The sequence below is a fragment of the Leopardus geoffroyi genome, chromosome D1 (genome assembly GCF_018350155.1).
Source record: "Leopardus geoffroyi isolate Oge1 chromosome D1, O.geoffroyi_Oge1_pat1.0, whole genome shotgun sequence".
Taxonomy (NCBI): Eukaryota; Metazoa; Chordata; class Mammalia; order Carnivora; family Felidae; genus Leopardus; species Leopardus geoffroyi.
Window position 1 is genome coordinate 45,707,325 of NC_059329.1, and position 23,363 is coordinate 45,730,687.

A 23,363-nucleotide genomic window follows, 5' to 3' on the forward strand; every position below is an offset into this window, starting at 1 on the left:
CTTGCCATGGTAAGCATTTCATCATGTATATAATAATTGTTGAATTGCTGTGCTGTAATTTGATATTCTATGTCAACTATACTTCAACTAAAATAAAATATGCTGGCCTCACTGATTATGAAAGTGATCACTTCTCTTCAACTTTATGATATAGTCTGAGTAGAACTGGTATTACTTCTTCTTTAAATATTTAGTAGACCTCACCAGTAAAACCATTGAGGCTTGGTATTTTCTTTGGAAAAATGTTTTTAACTACAAATCCAATTTCCTTAATAAATACAAGAATGATCATGTTATCTATTTGTTCTTGAGTGAATTCTGGTGGTATCTTTCAAGAAATGAAACCATTTCATCTAAATTGTCAAATATACAGACTTAAACTTGTTCAAAATATCAAATATTAGTATACTCTTAATACCTATATACTGTATACGGATATCACTTCTCTCATTCCTGATATTGGTAATTTGTATCTTCTCTCATCTTTTCCTGATCAGTCTGGCTAGAAAGCCATCAATTTTATTCATTTTTTCAAAGAACTAGCTTTGGGTATATTTATTTTTTTCTCTGGTTTTCATAGTTTACTATTTCATTTATTTCCACACTAATATTTATTATTTCCTTACTTCTGCTCTCTTTAGGTTTAACTGCTCTTCTTTATCTAGTTTTTTAAGGTAGAAACTAAGTCACTGATTTAAGACCTTTCTTCTGTTTCATTTTTTTTTCTTTTGAGAGAAAGTATACACACACATATGTGCACATAGGTAGGAGAGGAGCAGAGGGAGATGGGGAGAGAGAATCTTAAGCAGGCTCCATACCCAGCATGGAGCCCCATGCAGGGCTCGATCCCACTACCCTGAGATCATGACCTGAGCCGAAGAGTCCCATGCCCAACTGACTGAGCCACACAGGCACCCCAAGCCCTTCTTTTTTTAAACAGGCATTTAGTGCTATAAATTTCCCTCTAAATAGGCAGTAAGTATATACCACAAATTTTGAGATGTTGTGTTTGCTTTTTCATTCAGATCAAAATACTTTCTAGTGTCTCTCATGATATCTTCTGAAGTATGTTTCTTTCCAAATATTTAGGGGTTGTCCAGTATCTCTTACTCACTTCAAGTTAATGACAATTTGGCAAAACAACAAATTGTAGGACTTGAATCCCTTGAGACTTGCCTTATAGTCCAGAATATGGTCAATCTTAATGGCACTTGAAAATAATGTGCATTCTATGAGAGAAGATATTTGCAAATGATGTATCAGATAAAGGGTTAGTACCCACAGTCTATAAAGAACTTATCAAACTCAATACCTGAAAAACATATAATCCAGTGAAGAAATGGGCAAAAGACATGAATACTTTTCCAAATAAGACATCTAGATGGCTAACAGACATATGAAAAAATGCTCAACATCACTCATCATCAGGAAAATACAAATCAAAACCACAATGAGATACCATCTCACACCAGTCAGAATGGCTAAAATAAACGACTTAGTCAACAGATGTTTTCAAGAATGCAGAGAGAGAGGATCTCTTTTGCACTGCTGGTAGGAACGCATACTGGTGCAGCCACTCTGGAAAACAGTATGGAGGTTCCTCAAAAAATTAAAAATAGAACTACTCTATGACCCAGCAATTGCACTACTAGGTATGTATCCAAAGAACACAGGAGTGCTGCTTCGAAGGGGCGCATGCACCCCAATGTTTATAGCAGCACTATCGACAGTAGCCAAAGTATGGAAAGAGCCCAAATGTCCATTAACAGATGATAAAGAAGATGTGGTATATACGTGCAATGGAATATTACTTGGCAATCAAAAAGAATGAAAGCTTGCCATTTGCAACAACATGGATGGAACTAGAGTGTATTATCTTAAATGAAATAAGTCAGTCAGCCAAAGACAAATATCATGACTTCAGCCATATGTGGAATTTAAGAAGCCAAACAGATGAATGTAGGGAAAGGAAGCAAAAATAAGTTAAAAACAGAGAAGGAGGCAAACCATAAAAGACTCCTAAATAGAGAACAAACTAAGGGTTGCTGGTGGAGTGTTCGGTCGGGGGGATGGGCTAAAGAAAGAAAGAAAAAGGACAGAAGGAAAGAAAGGAAGGGAGGGAGGGAGGGAGGGAGGAAGGGAAGGAAGGAAGGAAGGAAGGAAGGAAGGAAGGAAGGAAGGAAGGAAGGAAGGAAGGAAGGAAGGAAGGAAGGAAGGGAGAATGTTCATTCTGTTGTTGGGTAGAAAATTCTATAAATGTCAACTATACCAAGGTAGTTGATGTTATTTAAGGCTTCTATATCCTTAATGATTTTCTTTTGACACTATCAGTTATTGAGAGAATAATGTTGTAATCTCTAAGTATAGATGTGAATGTGCTTATTTGTCACTGCAGTTCCATCAGTTTTTGCTTTACTTATTTCGAAGCTCTCTTATTAGCACTCTTATTTAGGACTATTATATACTTTTAATTCAATTACCCCTTTACTGTTATTAAATAATCTTCTGTTTCTCTGGCCATATGCTTTGCTCAGAAATCTACTATGTCTAATGTTAATATATCCACTCCAGCTTATGTCTGCTTAAAGTGAGCATGATATATCTTTTCTCACCTTCTACTTTATTTTTTTAAACTGTTTTAGTTTACTTTAAATATGTCTATCCCTTTATTTTTAAAATGGCTTCTTTTGAAACCCATTTTAGTTTACTTTTAATATATGTGTCCTTTTACTTTTACAATACATTTAGCTGGGTTGATTTAAGATTTATAATATGCACCTTAAAAGTATGACAGTCTACCCTCAAGTGATATTATACAATGTCCCATATAGCATGAAAATCTTGCATCACACTCCCATTCTTCCCTCTTGAACTTTTTACTATCGTTGCTATGCCTTACTTTACATATGCTATAATCCTCATAAACTACATTGCTATTATTTTTACAATTATACTTTTTAAAGGGATATATATGTGTGTGTGTGTGATACACACACACACACATAAAGTATCCTTCATATTTACCCACGTAGCTAACCATTTCCAGTGATCCTAATTTCTTTGCATAGACTCAGATTTCCAACTGCTATCATTTTCCTGACTACATCCTGATAAGCTTCAACATTTCCTAACTACAGGTCTGCTGGTAATGAATTCTTTTTTATTTTTTATTTTTATTTTATCTTTATCTTTTAAAAATATGTTTCTAGGTATACAACTCTAGGTTGACAGTTCCTTTTCTTCAGTTCTTTAAAGATACTGCTTAACTGTCTTCTGGTCTGTATTATTCCCAACGAGAGATTTGCTGCCATAATCTTCATTCCTCTGTATAAAAGGTTCTCTCTTCTCTGGATGCTTTCAAGATTTTTTTCTTTATCACTGGGTTAATCGACTATGATATGATTCATCTCCTTCATGTTCCCAGAGTGCTTGAGGTCCTTTAAGCTTCTTGGATATGACAGTTAAGTTTTCATCACGTTTCTCCAAATGCCTTTACTGACCCTCCCACCCCCTCTCTTTCAGAGACTCCAAATGAATGCATATTGGGCAAATTCAAGTTGTCCCATTAGATCACTAATATTCTGTTCATGTTTTTTATTTTCTCTTGGTGTTTCATTTTGGATAGTTTCTATTGCTACACCTTCAGGTTCGCTAATATTTTCTGCAAAGTCCAATATGCCATTAAACCTACTCTGTGTATTTTTCATCTCAGATCTTATAGCTTTCATCTCTAGAAGTTTAATTTGGGTCTTTTTTTTTTATATCTCTGCTTAACATGTTCAGTATTTCCCCTAACTTCTTGAGTACATGGAATACAATAATAAGTACTGCTTTGAGATCCTTGTCTACTAATTCTATCACAGGTATCACTTCTGAGTTCGTTTCAAATGATTGATTTTTATCATCATTATTGGTCCTAATTCTTTTCATGCCTGACAATTTTTCATTGTATGCCAGACATTGTGATTTTTACCTTGTTGAATGTTGTATATGTTTGTTTTCCCACAATTTTCTTTAGCTTTATTTGGGGATGCAGTTATTTGGAAATAGATCCTTTCATGTCTTGCTGTTTGTTGTTGTTGTTTTTGTTGTTGTTGTTGTTGTTGTTGTTGTTTTTAGTTGGGGCCAGAGCAGTTTTTAGTCTAGGACTAATTTTGCCACACTCTGAGGTAAAAAAATTTTAATGCTTCTAAAGACTTCAAATGCTTCTGACTCTTCCCAATACCTTGCAAATTATGAAATTTTCTACTCTCAATGGTGGGAACGTTAACTATTCCTAGCCCTGCATGATCTCAGAGGATTTTTTTTTTTTTTTTTTTTTTTTTTTTGCCTCTAATGGGTTTCGCTGGTTCCTTTCCCAATCTCAGTAGATTCCTCACATGCATGCACAAATCAGAACTCACCTAACTATTCATTGGGATCCTCTGCACATTTCTGGAGCTACCTCTCTCCTCTCCTACCTGTAAACTCTAGCCAGCTTGTTTCCTTGAACTTCGAGCTATGTCTTGTCAACTCCCGAGATAGAAATAGGCTCTGCCTCAGTTTTACATCCCTTCTCCATGACCTAGAAATGCTCTCCAGGTAATAAGTCAAAGCAACCACAGGACTCACCTCACTAGTTTCCAATCTCTCAGGGATCACTGTTCTTCACTGCTTCATATACAATGTTTTGAAAACTGTTGTTTCTTTTATTTTGTCTGTTTTTTGTTGTTTCAGTCAGAAGGGTAAATCTGTTCCCTGTTACTCCAATTGAGCCTGCATCAGAAGTCATCTTTTATTTTAAACATAGTAAACACACTAGTTTTAAAACATTTTCAGATAATCCCAACACACATAGTCTCTGCAGGTCTGTTTTGTTGTTAATTGTTTCTGCCAGATCTTGATGTTGGTAACTTGTTTTTCATAAGTGCTTATTTCTGACTACCAAATATATATATATATATATGTGTATATATATATATATATATATACACACACACACATACACATACACATACACATACACACCACACACACACACACACACCACACACACACACACACACACACACACACACACACACACACACGGGGCACCTGGGTAGCTCAGTCGGTTGAGCGTCTGATTTCGGCTCATGATCTCACAGCTCATGAGTTCAAGCCCCGCATCAGGCTCTGTGCTGACAGCTCAGAGCCTGGAGCCTGCTTCGGATTCTGTATCTCCCTCTCTCTCTGCCCCTAACCCACTCACATTCTGTCTCTGTCTCTCAAAAATAAATAAACACTTTAAAAAATGTTGAATATATATATGAAGAATAATATATATATATATATGTACACATATATATATACATATATATATATACACATATATATATGTATATATATATGTGTACATATATATATAAAGAAGGACTTCTACTTCTGGGAATATCAGTTATATACATTTTCCTTATTCCTCCCACTAATTACAACTAAAAACACTGGACATTGAATATAAAGCAAACATTAAAGACTGAAAATTGAAAAGAAGAGAGCAGACCATCTAGAGATCTTACAATCCAAAGAATGACATGGTGGTGAGTACCTACATTTTCTTTTTGCCTTATCTATCCCACTGTTAGAGCTGAAGAAGCCTGGTAAGCTGTAAATGCTAATAAGCACAGACAAAAACCTGCTCTGTCTTGCTAAAGGACCAAGAAAAGGGCAGTCTATCAAAACACAAACTTTTAGACAATAACCACTCTACTCAAGTCAAACACCACACACACACACACACACACATACACACACACACACACACACACACATACACACAAACCTGTGGCCCAATATCCACCATCAATGACCAAATGACCACCCTCACAAAGCTATAACAAAGCCTCCAATGAGGAAGAGTCAGAGAATATCAAGTACAGAGCTGAGACTTTCAGCCCCACCAGCTGATAACTAGGCCTCTGCTCCCCTACCCCCAACTAGGGGTGTCAGCAGAGACCATGCCCACCCAGAAGTAAAGAAGTGCTACACCCCCCTTCAGGTGTCCATGAAAGCCAAATGCTTATTACATAGGTTGTTATTGTATTTTACATTTTCCTTTCTTATATATTACTTTCCTTTGTCTCTTTTATTTATATTTCTTTGTAAAACTGTTTCTTCATATCTGCTTCTTTTAGATTTATTTACTTATTTTTATTGATTTTCTTTTACATTTGTCTCTTGCAATTTCCAAATATGTATTTTACATTATCTTTAACAAGCAAATAGAAAACAAAGGTATGTGATAAAGACTAGTTATGAATACAAGCTATACCCAAAGAGAAATTACACTCATTTTCCCTGTAGTCTAACTGACCTTGCACTACTACTCCAAACCATTTATAGCAGAGTACCTAATAGTTTCAAAGTTCAACCTCCAAGCCTGAAATCTCTAAGATGAGTAATCAATTATTCAAATAGAAACACAAGACAAAGAAGCACAAATTTCTCTCCTAAAATAACAATAATTCTACCTCCAAATGAACTCCAGAATAATGGTCTTACTCACATTCCAAACCATTCTGACCTTTACCAGAAAGCACATGATCTAAAAATTCACCTCCTTAAATTTTATTCACACACACCCAGAAAAATTCACAAAACAGTCATGTACAAAGATGTTCATTACCACATGGTGATGCTGAATTGGAAGCAATTTGTATATCCATTGCTGGAAGAATGAACAAATAAAATGTAGTGGATGAAATAGTCTAAAATTAGACAGTGGTGACAGATGCACAATTTTGTGAATATACTAAAAACCAATGGATTGTAAACTTTAAAGGGGTAAATTTTATGATATATGATTTCTACCTTAAAATAACTATTATAGAGCATACATGAGGATGAATATTCTGGCACTTTATACAACAGTTAGAAGCAATGCATTGGAAGTACATAACACACACAGGTCTTGAAAATATGTTGTGAAGTTCAAACGAAAAACTTATAACAATAAGGAAATATCTCAAAAACACAGTTTTAAATTATCCAGTAAAAGAAAATAAGAGTCTCTAACAATTCCCCTTTTTTAATTTTTTTAAGTTGATTTATTTTTGAGAGAGAGAGTGAGCAGGGGAGGGGCAGAGAAAGAAGGGGGCAGAGGATCCAAAGTGGGCTCTGTGCTGACAACAGATAGCCCGATGTGGGACTCAAACTCATGAACCATGAGATCATGACCTGAGTTGAAGATGCTTAACCAAATGAGCCACCCAAGCATCCCAATAATTTCCCTTTTCATGCTCACAGTCTCTAGGAAAATTCCTCTCTATTCTGTCTTTCTGACCAAGAAAGCCATGGCAAACGTAAGGAACCTATTATCCTCAAATAACAAAGTATCTCACCCTCTACTAATGAAGGTAAGAGCTCAACATTGTCTATTGTTACACTGGGTACCAGCAATACATTCCTCAATTTGACTGAGTCAGAGTTAAGAACCTAAAAAGCAGTATCACCACTAATTCTGGTACTTCTAAGAAGGCTTCCAAAAACGGATCTACAAGTTCAGGAACTCAACCGAGGACAGATCCACTTACTCCTCTGTTTATTTCCTGTGGGAAAACAAGGTCATTTGGTTGGCTTAAAGGACTTAAGACTTAGGGGTATTGAAAGGGGTGAAATAAGAATAGAGATCATTCTCTCTCATTTTTGCCATTTTAAGTAGTATCTGCTCCCAGTCGACTTTCATTCAATAATTATTTATTGAGCATATACTATATGCTAAGCAGTATTTTTAGGTACTAGAGATATGTCAGGGAGCAAGCAAGAGTCCCTTGCCCTTAAGCAGCTTACACACAGTGAGGAAAAAAGACAACAAACAAATAAAAAATTCAGTACTTATAAATGCCATGAAAAAAGAAAGGATTACCAGTTAGAGAGTAGAGAGGTGAGGGGAAGTTGTTTAACTATGATAGTAAGAAAGAGCTCTCTCAGAAGGTGACAATCGGCCAACTACACAAGGAGATGCTAGCCAAGAAATCTAGGGAAACAGATTTCCAAGCACAAAGAAAAGCAAATGCTAAGGCTGTAAAAGTGTTCAAGAGACAGAAAGTGTTAAAGTGTTCAACAGACAGAAAGAAAGCAAGTGCAAAGAATGAGAAGAAAAAGTAGATGAAGTCAGAGCCTTATAAGCCACAGTAAGGCATTTAGAATTCATTTGGTGTACAGTAGAAGGGAAGGTTTTTCTGAGTTTTAAGCAGAAGACTGACATGCTGTAATTTGTATTTCCAATGATTCTGACTGCTTATGTGGAACACAGACTACATTCAGGAAGACAAGGGTGGGAAGATGTAAATCAGTTATTAGGCTATTAAGGTAGCTCAGGCAAGAGATTTAGGGCTCAAACTATGGTTAGAACCACAGAGGTGGCAAGTCACTATAACCCCCAGAATATATTTTAGAAGTAGAATAAGATTTCCTAATGCACTGAACTAAGAGTATAAAGAGAAGAAAAGAGTTAAGACTCCTAAGTTTCTGGCCTGAGCAGCTAGATGGACAGTAGATGTCATATGCTGCAGAGGGAACGCCTGGGGGAGTAACTGGAAAAAGGTGTTTAGAATTGTTTTTGTGAATTTAATACTTTCAGTTTATTTCTTTCAAGTTCATCTGTCAAATTTCTCCAACTAATTTATAATCCATTTTGTATTTCTTTCGTATCCTCATGTGCCTAGCACAGTACTGACATATAATAAATACCTGCTGAATCTAATTTCACTGAAGTGGCCTTACAAGAAAACATATGAATCAACATTTTCAAACCTTATGTTTGAAAAATCAAAGACAGATGTTTTATTCAAAGACACTGTGTGTGTTTAAAATTAAAAAGCAAATGCTAGAAGCAGGCCTACTAGATATATTTTCCAGTTTTAAAATGCACCCCTTGTTGAATGTGTAGTGGCATAAATGAAACTGCAGAGAAAAGTTTTATAAAGGGTCTATACAGAGAGGTTTTTTTCAAGTTTTTTTTTTTTAACATTTATTCATTTTTTTGAGAGTGAGAGAGACAGAGCATGAGCAGGGGAGGGGCAAAGAGAGAGGGAGACACAGAATCCAAAGCAGGCTCCAGGCTCCAAGCTGTCAGCACAGAGCCCGACATGGGGCTTGAACTCACGAACTGTAAGATCATGCATGACATGAGCCGAAGTCGGATACTTAACTGACTGAGCCACCCTGGCACCCTAGAGAGATTTTTAAATGTCCTAAATTATAATTAAACTAAAAAATAAATGAACTTCACCTAACACCGCATTTTAAATAACTGTTAGCAGTATACGATGAATTTTGAAAGCCTGGGATCCTGTCATTGTCACAACCAACACAATAAAGGGAAATCATATCAATGCAAACTTTTATGTGTACTCTTAAATTATACTGTGGCAAAGTTGAATCCTGGCAGCTGGTGTTTGTGTGTTTAACTGGTTCTAACATATTAGTCCCAACAAAACATTTCCATAATTTTATAGCCGTATCTTGGGCAGAAGCAAGAGAAAACATTTAATTCTTTATTTCATACTTGTCTATACCTTTCGTACATTTTTTCCTTTAACAACTAATCCTCTATGAATTCTAAAAATCTAAAAAACTATACTATTTTAAAAATTGTACCCCTTTCCTTCCAAAATAAGCTAACAAACACATAACAAAACACACTTTCAGATGGATATGAATTCAACTGCCTTAAGTTTGTAATTATTGAAACTGCTAATCATTAAGGCTATAAACCACTGATCTAATAACAGAGACTTACCAGGGTTTACTTACAGATATCATGGGTAATAAAAGTAACTATAAGGAGACCAGAAAAAATCTTTTCATAATAACAAAAGCACTAATAGAGATGTCCTTTATTTAGAGTATATAGCTCTTCACCTGTTTCCTACAACACTAACAAAAACACAGTTAGCAAACTGTATCCTCACAATTGCATAGTACAAACACTATACTGTTTTCTGTTCTGAGACAACTGTCAATACTAAAAAACAGAGATGAGGTTTATTTCCATTGGTTTATGTATTTCTTTCCTCTTGTATATTTCTTTCTTCTTAAGTAGAAGATCCCCCAGAAACAGAACTATATGGGGCAGAGAGAGAGAAAGAGAGAGAGAATCCCCAGCAGGCCCCGCATTGTCAGCACAGAACTTGCCATGGGGCTCAATCTCATGAACCATGAGATCATGACGTGAGCCAAAATCAAGAGTTAGACACGACTGAGGCACCCAGGTGACCCAACCTTGTTTAATGACTACAGTTTCACTCACAGTGTCTAACATGGTAGATACTGAATGTTTCTTATCTTTTTCTTTTTTTGTAAACCTTGACCCCAACTTAGCAATCCTTGGAAAGGGAAGGATTTTGTCTTATGGTCACCAATGACATGTTACTAAGATGAAGCTGCCTTCAAGTCCCCTCCTTTCCTCAAGGTTCAAGTTCCATGTAATTCATAAAACTTTGTGATTGCCCTAGCCCAAAGCTAACTTCCTTTTCTAAAGTTCTAAGGACTTTATTATCTTATCACATATTTGACATGAATGCACTATCTTGGCCTATCAATCACCTAGGTATTGATCCAGGTATACCTTGTACCCTCAACTAAATCAATTTCAAGGACAGAATGATAGGTTATATTTGTGTCCCAATACCTAGCAAAGTACCGTGCATGCAATAAATATTTACTAATAAAAATAAAGACAAGACAACAAAGACAATATGAAGACAAATCTACATATTCTTCTATCTTGTACTCATTCAAAGGCATGTCAATGCCTTTGAAATTTTCTGATCAAAGTAACCAAGGAATGGGTAACTATCACAGCCAAAACTAACAAGATGATATTATTATTAGCCAAATAGTTATTATTTCATTGTCTCCCAACATTTTGAGGGGGGCTATGTATATGTGTTTATGTATAAAACCAACCCACTGTAATGAAGATATAACAAGAAGTGAAAAGGTAGGAGTACACCCTCCAAAAAAAGATTACTTAATATCGTGAGCAATAAAAACTAGATAGCACAGAAACAAAAGATGTCACAAAACATATGTCCCTGATTGTTTAAAAAGGATATATAATATGTACCCACTCAGGAGCGCAGCTGACTTTTGAGATGGGATGTTCTTCATAATGCAGAACTGTCCCTTTACTGCAGGGTGTTTAGCATCCCTGGCTTCTTCATTAAATGCTTGCAACATCCCCCAGTCACTGCAACAACCATAACACCATCCACATTTCCAAATGTATTGGAAATCTATGCATCTATATTTGTGTACTTATGTATGTACATTGGAGGAGAAGGAAGGGAATAAAAAATAAATACTAAAATTACTACATGGTAAAATTACAGATGATTTTTTACTTTCTTTTTTATGCTTTTTGATACTTTCCAAATCAGAAATACATACTAAATACAGTAAATAATTTTAAAATAAAACCTCCTAACATTTAGAAATATTGCTCTTGATATTATATGCCAACAATTTCAACTTAGTCTAGGAAGCAACAATCAAATTATAGAACAAAGTTACTTCTTAAGGATAAATTCAGTCTCTGAAAATATTTAAATCTTTACCTATTCTGCACCAGCCACTCTCTTATTACAGAAATAGTTGTATAGTAACTGTATAAACAAAAGGCTCTATTTAGATAAAGAGAAGAATTAAACTTATTACATTATCATTAGTACCAAGAATATATTATATACAAATTTACTTTCCTTTAAACATAGTCAAAATTGAGGCATTAAAAAAAGAATTGAGGTATAAAAAGAGGCTTTGGTCTCATTAAAATTTTGTGGTTAATGATAAAAAAAATGTCCTTAATAAAGGATCAAAATTAACTTTTGATCCTTGTTGAACGGAAAATTTCTTTAAATATCAATATAAATATCATAATTTTGATACTACTTTGGTTTTGGAAGATATTACTACTGGGGAAACTGAGTAGAATGAATACAAGATCTCTCCACCATTTCTTACAGCTGCATATGAATCTCTGTATGATTCATTCAAATAATAGGCTTATTCCCCAAAACTACAGTATTTAAAGACCAGTCTCTAGCACTGTTATATCAACCAAAATCAAAGATCATCTCTCCAGAAATTAATCTAAATGAGGCAATACACATACACACACACACACACACACACACACACACACACACACACACCACACCACACCACAAAAGAAAGTTTGTAAAATTTTACTTAGAATTTAAAAACAAGTATATAAATACAGATAGTATTTGGAGTGCCTGGATGGCTCAGTCGCTTAAGTGTCCGACTTCGGCTCAGATCATGATCTCACCATCAGTGAGTTCGAGCCCCACATCGGGCTCTGTGCTGACAGCTCAGAGCCTGGAGCCTGCTTCAGATTCTGTGTCTCCCTCTCTCTCTGCCCCTCCCCTGCTTGCATTCTGTCTGTCTCTATCTCTCTCTCTCAAAAATAAATAAACATTACAAAAAATTAAATACAGATAGCATTTGGGTATTAAAGTATACACACCATGTGGTAGTATAGAAAAGTATGTGCATGTTTAAAGAAAAAAAACGCATTAAAATTCAAACCCATCCTAGTATGCAGGGGAAGTATTTTTAAGTTTTTTAAAAAATAAGAAAGAAGAGCAGCACCCAGAATAATTTGGTGCTACTATTATGGTTCTCATAGCATACTATAATTTATATTCTAGTCCTTTTCAAACATTGTTATTTTTACTGTGACTCCTTCACTAGACAGCAAACTCCATTAAGTGTAAAGACTATCTCCATCCTGTCTACCAGCATATAGCACAGTAAGTGACATATGCTAAGTACAGAGCAAAAATTAAATATTACTAATTTATAATAAAAAACTTATAGCTGAAAAGAATTGATAAATATAACTCTGAATTATATTCCCTCATTAGAGAATTCAACAACCTATCTTCAGATAAATAAATAATTTTTTAGTTGAAGTTTTCAATGTTGACTACCAATTCCATTAAACAACTTTAGAAGATTTCAATATAAATACATTCTAAATCATGAACTTGGCAATGAAAATTATATAATCTTGACTGTATACTTACCATAAAGAATAACAGACTAAACAACATTAATTTCATTCCTGTAGACTTACAGATTAAGAAGCCTAGCTAATTATGTTATTAAATATACTCAGACTTTAGAGATAGAACCAATGCTGTCCTGACGTCCAAGAATAATGACATCACAAAAGCTCATCTTTAAATCATTTTTCTATAAGAAATGGCAACAGAAGCAGAGTATGAAATGAAATCAAAGATACAGAGAAAGAGATACACAGAAATATATATCCTATCAAAGATGAAGATCTAAGCTTAAAGAAAAAAAAAACAGCCATTAAGGACACAGGGCAGTGAATCACTTTCCTCCTGAAATAAATGAAATTAAGTCATGTATGACAGGAATAGACTGGGTGGCATCAAGGCTTTTTTAAACATTTAAGACTATGCTTTAAAACTGAGACAGAAAATATTCTGAAATTTAAGTAGCTTTCCTTCCCATTTTTTAAATGTAACTTGATTTTAAACAGAGAAATAAAAAAGCACAATGAAACTTTAAAAGCAACAACAACAAAAAGAAAGGAATTACTTACCAAATTGGCCATATAAATAGTGAGCAGCCCTCTCCTGCAAATAATTTTAAAAAGATATAAAGTGAGATGAAGTATCAAATTAACTTAATAATCACGTTATCATTTTTTTAGAAATCAAAACGATGATCAGGAGTTGAGAAAAGGGTAGATTATACTGAACTAAGTTTTATGTACCCTATCAATTGGATCTAAATAGATTCTACAAGTCATTCTGTTCAGTGGTCATTAAACATTCTATTTAGTGGTCATTAATTAAAATTATTTAAAATTACTATTGCCTTGGGGCGCCTGGGTGGCGCAGTCGGTTAAGCGTCCGACTTCAGCCAGGTCACGATCTTGCGGTCCGTGAGTTCGAGCCCCGCGTCGGGCTCTGGGCTGATGGCTCGGAGCCTGGAGCCTGTTTCCGATTCTGTGTCTCCCTCTCTCTCTGGCCCTCCCCCATTCATGCTCTGTCTCTCTCTGTCCCAAAAATAAATAAACGTTGAAAAAAAAATTTTTTTTTAATAAATAAATAAAATTACTATTGTCTTGTAATTAACAAGATTTACCATAGGGATCATTTCACAATATATACCAATATTGAATGATTACATGGTACATTTGAAAATAATATAATGTTAAGTGTCAATTATATCTCTAACTTAAAAAAATTACTATTTCCTTATATTAATAGAAAGTATAATTTGCTATTAGCCTATGTTTACTCTAGAGTTCTAAATTTAATAAAGAACCTTAAAGAATTCATCTTGCCAAGATGGCAAGGCCAAAACAATGCACATCGATTGCACAAAAATCAGGTCTTCTATCTGTTTCATACACAATGCAATTGTTCATTAGATGTGCTTACAAAACATACTAAATCACTTTGGTTTTAACTTCATTTTTAAGTGAGAAGTTAGGCACTAAGTGAACTTTCTAATGCCAAAGGACAAACAAAAAATTTCTATAAACTTTAACTTCCCAGAAATATTGCACATTTATCAAACTTGTTTAATGAGAATTAAGGTAGAAACTCAAAGATAGGGATAACGTTCCACCCTTAATCATTTCATTTAACTTATATTGCATGTAACACCATGAATTACGAAGTAGATCCTATTCTTTAGGAAAGAAGTCTTTAACAAAACTAGCCCTGCAGGAGATCCTATGGGGGACTCTGAGTGGAAAGCAGCAAAGACTACAAAGGACCAGAGACAACACCACAACTACTAAACCTACAGATAACACAATGACACAAAATCCCTATCTTTCAATAATCACTCTGAATGTAAATGGACTAAATGCCCCAATCAAAAGACACAGGGTATCAGAAGGGATTAAAAAAAAAAACCTATCTATATGCTGCCAATAAGAGACTCATTTTAGACCTGAAGACACCAGCAGATTGAAAGTGCGGGAATGGAGAACCATCTATTATGCTACTGGATGTCAAAAGAAAGCTGGAGTAGCCATACTTATATCAGACAAACTAGATTTTAAAACAGAGACTAACAAGAGATGAAGAAGGGCATTATAAAATAATGAAGGGGTCTATCAATCAAGAAGAGCTAACAATTGTAAATGTTTATGCCCCAATATGAGAGCTCCCAAACATATAAATCAATTAATACAGATATATTCAGAACTTTTCATCCAAAAGCGGTAGAATACACATTCTTCAAGTGCACATGGAACATTCTCCAAAACAGATCACACACTGGGTCACAAAACAGACCTCAACAAATATTTGAGATCATACCATGCATATTTTCAGATCGCAACACAATGAAACTTGAAATCAACCACAAGAAAAAATTTGGAAAATCCTCAAATAACATGGAGGTTAAAAAACATCCTACTAGGGACGCCCCAGGTGGCTCAGTTGGTTAAGCATCTGACTTTGGCTCAGGTCACAATCTCATGGTTCATGGGTTCAAGCCCCACACCAGGCTCCTCACTGGCAATGCAGAGCCTGCTTGGGATTCTCTCTCTTCCTCTCTCTCTCTGCCCCTCCCCAACTCTCTCTTTCTCTAAATAAATAAATTAAAAAAAAAAAAAATCCTACTGGGGCACCTGAGTGGCTCAGTCGGTTAAGCAGCCGACTTCAGTTCAGGTCATGATCTCAGAGTTTGTGGGTTCAAGGCCCGCATCAGGCTTTGTGCTGACAGCTCAGAGCCTGGAGCCTGCTTCAGATTCTGTCTCCCCCTCTCTCTCTGCCCCTCCCCTACTCATGCTCTGTCTCTCTCTCTCAAAAATAACTAAACATTAAAAAAAATTTTTTTATATCCTACTAAATAATGAATGGGTCAACCAGGAAATTAAAGGAGAAATTAAAAAATATATGGAAGCATAATGAGAATGAAAACACAATAGTCCAAGATGCAGCAAAGGCAGTCCTAAAGAGGAAAAAACATAGCAATCCAGGCCTATCTCAAGAAGCAAGAAAGGTCTCAAATACAGAACCTAACCTCACACCTAAAGGAACTAGAAAGACAGAAGCAAAGACAGCCCAAAGCCAGCAGAAGAAGAAATAATAAAGATTAGGACAGAAATAAACAACATACAAAAAAAAAAAAAAAAAAAAAGGTAGAACAGATCAATCAATCTAAGAGCTGGTTTTTTCAAAGAATGAACAAAATTGATAAATCCCTAGCCAGACTTCTCAAAAAGAGCGAGGACCCAAATAGATAAAATCACGAATGAAAGACGAGAGACCACAACCAACACCACAGAAATAGAAACAATTATTAGAGAATACTATAAAAAAGTATATGCCAACAAACTGGACAATCTGGAAGAAATCCACATGCTACAAAAACTCAAAAGGGAAAAAATAGAAAATTTGAACAGACCCATAACCAGCAAAGAAATAGAATCAGTTATCAAAATCTCCCAAAAAATAAGAATCCTGGGCCAGATAGCGTCCCAGGGGAGGTCTACCAGACATTTAAAGCAGAATTAATACCTATTCTTCTCAAGCTGTTCCAAAAAACAGAAACGGAAGGAACGATTCCAGACTTATTCTATGAAGCCAGCATCACCTTGATTCCCAAACCAGACAGAGATCCCACTAAAAAGGAGAACTACAGGCCAATATTCCTGATGAGCATAGACGCAAAAATTCTCAACAAGATACTAGCAAATAGAATTCAACAGAATTATTCACCATGATCAAGTGGGATTCATTCCTGAGCTGTAGGGCTGGTTCAATATTCACAAATCAATCAACATGATACATCACATTAATAGAAGAAAGGATAAGAACCATATGATCCTGTCAATAGATGTAGAAAAAGCATTTGACAAAATACAGCATCCTTTCTTTAAGTTTTTTTTTTAATATTTCTATTTATTTTTGAGAGACAGAGAGAGACAGAGCACGAGCGGGGGAGGGGCAGAGAGAAAGGGAGACACAGAATCCGAAGCAGGCTCCAGGCTCCAAGCTGTCAACACAGAGCCTGACCCAAGGCTCGAACCCACGAACTGTGAGATCATGACCTGAGCTGAAGTCAGACGTTCAACCGACTGAGCCACCCAGGCAGCCCAACAGCATGCTTTCTTAATAAAAACCCTCAAGAAAGTCAGGATACGGGATGCCTGGATTGCTCAGTCAGTTAAGCGTCCAACTGGAGCTCAGGTCATGATCTCATGGTCTGTGGGTTCGAGCCTCGCATCGGACTTAGTTCTGACAGCTCAGAGCCTGGAGCCTGCTTCCAATTCTGTGTCTTCCTCTCTCTCTGCCCCTTCGCTGCCTGCATTCTGTCTCTCCCTCTCAAAAATAGATATTTAAAAATTAAAAAAAAAGAAAGGGGCGCCTGGGTGGCTCAGTCAGTTAAGCGTCCAACTTTGGCTCAGGTCATGATCTCGCAGTACATGAGTTCGAGCCCCGCGTCAGGCTCTGTGCTGACAGCTCAGAGCCTGGAGCCTGTTTCAGATTCTGTGTCTCCCTCTCTCTGACCCTCCCCCATTCATGCTCTGTCTCTCTCTGTCTCAAAAATAAATAAAGGTTAAAAAAATTTAAAAAAAAAGAAAGTCAGGATAGAAGGAACATACCTTCACATCAATAAAAGCCATATACGAAAGACCCACAGCTAATATCATCCTCAATGGGAAAAAACTGAGAGCTTTCCCACTGAGATCAGGAACACAACAGGGATGTCACTCTCACCACTGTTGTTTAACATAGTGTTAGAAGTCCTAGCCTCAGCAATCAGACTACAAAATGAAATTAAAGGCATCCAAACTGGCAAAGAAGAAATCAAACTTTCACTCTTCACAGATGACATGATACTCTACATGGAAAACCCGAAACGCTCCACCAAAAAACTGATAGAACTGATACATGAATACAACAAAGTCACAGGATATAAAATCTCTGTACAGAAATTGGTTGCATTTCTATACTCCAATAATGAAGCAACAGAATGATATATCAAGAAATCGATCCAATTTACAATTGCACCAAGAACCATAAAATACCTAGGAATACACCTAACCAGGGGTAAAAGATGTGTACAATGAAAACTATAGAAAGCTCTTGAAAAAAACTAAAGAAGACACAAAGAAATGGAAAAATATTCCATGCTCATGGATTGGAAGAACAAATATTGTTAAAATGTTGATACTACCCATAACAATCTACACATTCAATGTAATCCCAATCAAAATAGCACCAGCATTCTTTACAGAGTTAGAACAAACAATCCTAAAATCTCTATGGAACCACACAAGTCCCTGAATAGCTAAAGTAATGTTGAAAAAGAAAACCAAAGCTGGAGGCCTCATAATCCTGGACTTTAGCCTGTACTACAAAGCTGTAATCATCAAGAGAGTATGGTGTTGGCCTGAAAACAGACACACAGACCAATGGAATAGAATAGAGAACCCAGAAATGGAACTATTTATATATAGGGCCAACTCATCTTGGACAAAGCAGGAAAGAGTATACAATGGAAAAAAAGACAGTCTTTTTAACAAATGGTGCCGGGAGAACTGGACAGCAAAATGCAGAAGAATGAAACTGAACCACTTTCTTTCACCATACACAAGAATAAACTCAAAATGGATAAAAGACCTAAATGTGAGACAGGAAACCATCAAAATCCTACAGGGGAAAACAGGCAGCAACCTCTTTGACCTCAGCCACAGCAACTTCTTACTTGACATATCTCCGAAAGCAAGGGAAATAAAAGCAAAAATGTACTGGATGTCATTAAGATAAAAAGCTTCTGCACTGCAAAGGGAACAACCAACAAAACTAAAAAGCAACCAGTGGAATGGGAGAAGATATTTGCAAATGACATATCAGATAAAGGATTAGTATCCAAAATCTATAAAGAACTTACTAAACACAACAACCAAAAAACAAATAATCCAGTGAAGAAATGGGCAGAAGACATAAATAGACCCTTTTCCATAGAAGACATCCAGATGGTAAACAGACATATGGAAAGATACTCAACATTGCTCATCATCAGGAAAATACAAATCAAAACCACACTGAAATACCACCTCACACCGGTCAGAGTGGCTAAAATAAACAACTCAGGAGCTGGCGAGGATGTGGAGAAACAGGAACCCTCTTGCACTGTTGGTGGGAATGCAAACTAGTGCAGCCACTATGGAAAACAGTGTGGAGGTTCCTCAAAAAATTAAAAACAGAATTACCCTACAACCCAGCAATAGCACTATTGGGAATTTATCCAAAGGACATAGGAGTGCTGACTTGTAGGAGCACTTGGTACCCCAATGTTTACAGCAGCACTATCAACAATAGCCAAATTATGGGAAGAGCCCAATTGTCTATCAATTGATGAATGGATAAAGAAGATATGGTATATATATACAATGGAACACTACTTGACAATGAAAAAGTATGAAACCTTGTCATTTCCAACAACGTGGATGGAACTGGAGGGTATTATGCTAAGTGAAGTAAGTCAATCAGAGAAAGACAGATATCCTATGATTTTACTCATATGTGGAATTTGAGAAACTTAACAGAAGACCATAGGGGAAGGGAAGGAAAAAAAAGTTACAGAGAGGAGGGCAAACCATAAGAGACTCTTTAAATACAGAGAACAAACTGAGGGTTGATGGGGGTGGGGATTGGGCGGGTGGAGGAGTTGGGTGTTGGGTACTGAGGAGGGCACTTGTTGGGATGAGCACTGGGTGTTGTATGTAAGTGATGAATCACAAGAATCTACTCCTGAAGCCAAGACCACGCTATATGTTAGCTAACTTGACATACATACATACATACATACATACATACATACATACGGAAAGAAGTCTTTAATGTTTTAAGAGTTTAAGGACAGAGTTAAAATAAACTTTGGAAATTATAAAAATCTATTTGAGTTTCAATTATTAGCATTTTTCATACTGAAAGGAAAAAAACGTTTATAAATAAAACAAGTACCAATATCAAATGATTTTCACTTAAATTTCATGTCAGGTCTTAATATTAACATGTCAATGAAATCTTGAAGTCCAACTCAGTCATACACAATCTTGACTGTTCATTATTTAAAATGGCTTAAGGGGCGTCTGGGTGGCTCATTCGGTTAAGCATCCGACTTCGGCTCAGGTCATGATCTCGCCGTTCATGAGTTTGGGCCCCGTGTTGGGCTCTGTGCTCACAGCTCGGAGCCTGGAGCCTGCTTCAGATTCTGTGTCACCCTCTCTCTCTCTGCCCCCTCCCCTGCTGGTACTCTGTCTCTCTCAAAAATAAACATACATTAAAAATAATTAATAAAATAAATAAGAAGTAAAATGGCTTAAGAAGATTTCCATTATCACTAAAGCTACATGGAGGCAGTATGGTTTCACTTAACAACTGAAGTTTGAAAATCAGAATTTTATTTAACTTTAATTCTCTGGTACTCTGTAATTTAATTTTGCCATTAAAATGAGGGAACAAGAGGTGCCGGAGTGGCTCAGTAGGTTGAAAGTCTGACTTTGGCTCAGGTCATGATCTCGTGGTCAGTCCATGAGTTCAAGCCTCACATCGGGTTCTATGCTGACAGCTCAGAACCTGCTTGGGATTGTGTGTCCCCTCTCTTTCTGCCCCTTCCCTGCTCGCACTCTGTCTCTCTCTCTGTCTCTCAAAATAAATATTAAAAAAAAAATTTTTTTTTAATGAGGGAACAAGACTAGGTACCTAACTTTAAACATAAAAATTATTTAACAAAAACATACATTTATCACCAATATAAACATAATGTTGGGTCTACTCGGGTTGAAAGGGGAAGGAGGTCTAGGCAAACCCACTGAACCAAACCCCACAGGCAATGACCCTGTTTAGCAGGTCCTAACACACCTCAGCAAAAACAACAGAATTCTACTGCTCCTCTAAAAAAGAATTTGAAAATCAATGCAAAGATGATCTAGAAGCTTCCTAGTAGCTTTCTTGTCTATGATTTCTACAAATGAATTGAAATTGTTCTTACTAATCTTTACCAATCTTATCAACTCCTACCAAATTCTAAATCAAAGATGTTCTTATTTTAAGTAAATTACATAAAGAAAAATTAGGGTAACATCAACATCTAAGAGTCACACATACACAGAAAAGTTAAATCCTTTTCAAGTGATACCTATCTTCCCAAAGCCAGTTACATATAAAGAAAAAAACATTATACTTAATTACAAAACCAAAATAAAAGTATATCTCTGCAATTTCAGTAGTAGTACCCAATCATACATTTCCTTATGAAGTGAACTACCGTATTTGTTCCACTAATCTAATTCCATCTCTAAAATTCAACAAATTATCGACCTGATAATATAACCGTTTATCTTTAACTAGCAGGCAAAGATTATCTTGTTTACCTTCACATTTTCACACACCCGCAAAAGTACCTGGCATATCTAATAGGCACTAAACAAATGGTTATGGAATTTCTAGACAAAGTGTTACTAAGAACCCAGCCTACTAGGAATATAGTAGAGACATAAAATATATTATAGAAACATAATCACAAAAGATATCCACTAGACAGAAGAAAAAAATAGTGATATCAATTTATTAGCAAGCAAAGATGTGATCAAGTAATTTACATTTGCATAAAATTTAATAATCTGCAAGGTATAATAAATATTTGAAAGCAAATTTTATCCTCTTAGGAGTCTTACAAAGTGTGATATAGATACTATTATCCTTTCTCTGTCAGAAAATTTATGTGGTTTACTTAAAAATATAAAAGTAGCACAAAGACAAGTTGGAATTAGAAGTCAGCTTCATGTTCTTTCCAAAGCACTGCTTCTATGGTAGAAAATCTGTCCATTACTAACTTACCTTTAAATTCTGTAACTCACTGACTTTAGAATGAATAAAACCCTGACACACTCTTACTACTGGGAAAAAGCAGAGGATGTATTGTTATTAGATGAAATCCTATTCTGGTCTTAGGTTTCAATTTATTGTTCCCAAACAATGAGAAAGAGCATCTCCCTCCCAGCTTTATCTGAATTCCAACCCAGAACTAACAGCCTCAAGAATGAAAAGACAGTATCTCTGAAGGGCATGATATGCTGTATTAAAAGCAGACTCTTTTTGATAGGTTTCCCAGATGTGGTGTCTTCAACCTCACTTCCAGTGTCAATTTGGTAGGTGCAGAATATCACAATATTGATTTATTTTATCACTTCTCCAGGGATGGTGAGTATCACAAGAAACTGGTAAGTCTATTAAATGCCATTTTACTATTAAACATTTGACTATATCTAGCAAGATCTGAAGACAAACAGGTCACTTCCTTTTACTTGAGTAAATTCTCTCTAGAAACCAAGTTACCTATTAAAATACTACTACAAGAGGGGCACCTGGGTGGCTCAGTCAGTTGGTTAAGCGTCTGACTTCGGGTTGGGTCATGAGCTCATGGTTTGTGAGTTCAAGCCCTGCATCAGGCTCTCTGCTGCCAGCACAGAGTCCACTTTGGATCCTCGGCCCCCAACTCTCTCTGTCCCTCCCCGCCACACACACATGCTCTTTCTCTCTCAAAAATAAAAAATAAACATTTAAAAATAATAAAATAAAATCGTAATAATAAAATAATACTACAACAGTTATGGGGAAGGAAGAAGTGCCAATAAGAACAAAAGGTGACCTAAGCCTGAATAGGAAAAGCTAGGGCCTAGAAAAACAGTAACTTTTTGAATTTCCCAGGAGATTGTGACACTTTACTTCCATTCTTCTGTGAATCACTGGATTGACTGGAAGACAGGTGAAGCTCAGTGAACCACAAATAATTTTTTTTGATACAGGAAGGGGTGAATGTCCTCAACTTCTATGCAAAATTTAAGGAGGGGTGTGCACATCAAGGGGTACTGCCGAAAAAAGTGTTAAGAATCACTGTTTAAGAACTCTGTGTAATAAAAGTACCATTATTCCCGCAGGAAAACATTAAAATAATTAAACTTCCTTAACGCCTCAGTAAATTAAAAGGTATCCTCACATTCTATTGAACTCAAATTTTCTTATCTTTTAACAACATTCTTGTGTCTAATTAGATGGACAATTGTCTTTTCTTTTTGTCTGGAAACCTTAATGTATATATTCTTTGGCTAACCTTCCAAAACGTTTTTAAAAAACTTTTTTACATTTATTTATTTTTTTTTTTTGAGAGACAGAGACAGAGACAGAGAGAGAGAGTGAGAGAGAGAGAGCGTGCACATGCACACAAGTGGGGGAGGGGCAGAGAGAAGGCAAGGAGACACAGAATCCGAAGCAAGCTCCAGGCTCTAAGCTGTCAGCACACAG

At 36.0% G+C, this 23,363-nt stretch overlaps 1 protein-coding gene across 2 annotated transcripts in view; it reads right to left on the minus strand.

Moving 5' to 3' along the window:
• TMEM135 (transmembrane protein 135) overlaps positions 1-23,363 on the minus strand; it is a 264,516-nt gene that overhangs the window by 199,969 nt on the left and 41,184 nt on the right. For both annotated transcript variants that reach the window (XM_045483689.1, XM_045483690.1), the window contains exon 4: positions 13,622-13,655. In XM_045483689.1, the coding sequence (XP_045339645.1) occupies positions 13,622-13,655 (34 nt within the window). The remainder of the gene's footprint in view (positions 1-13,621; positions 13,656-23,363) is intronic.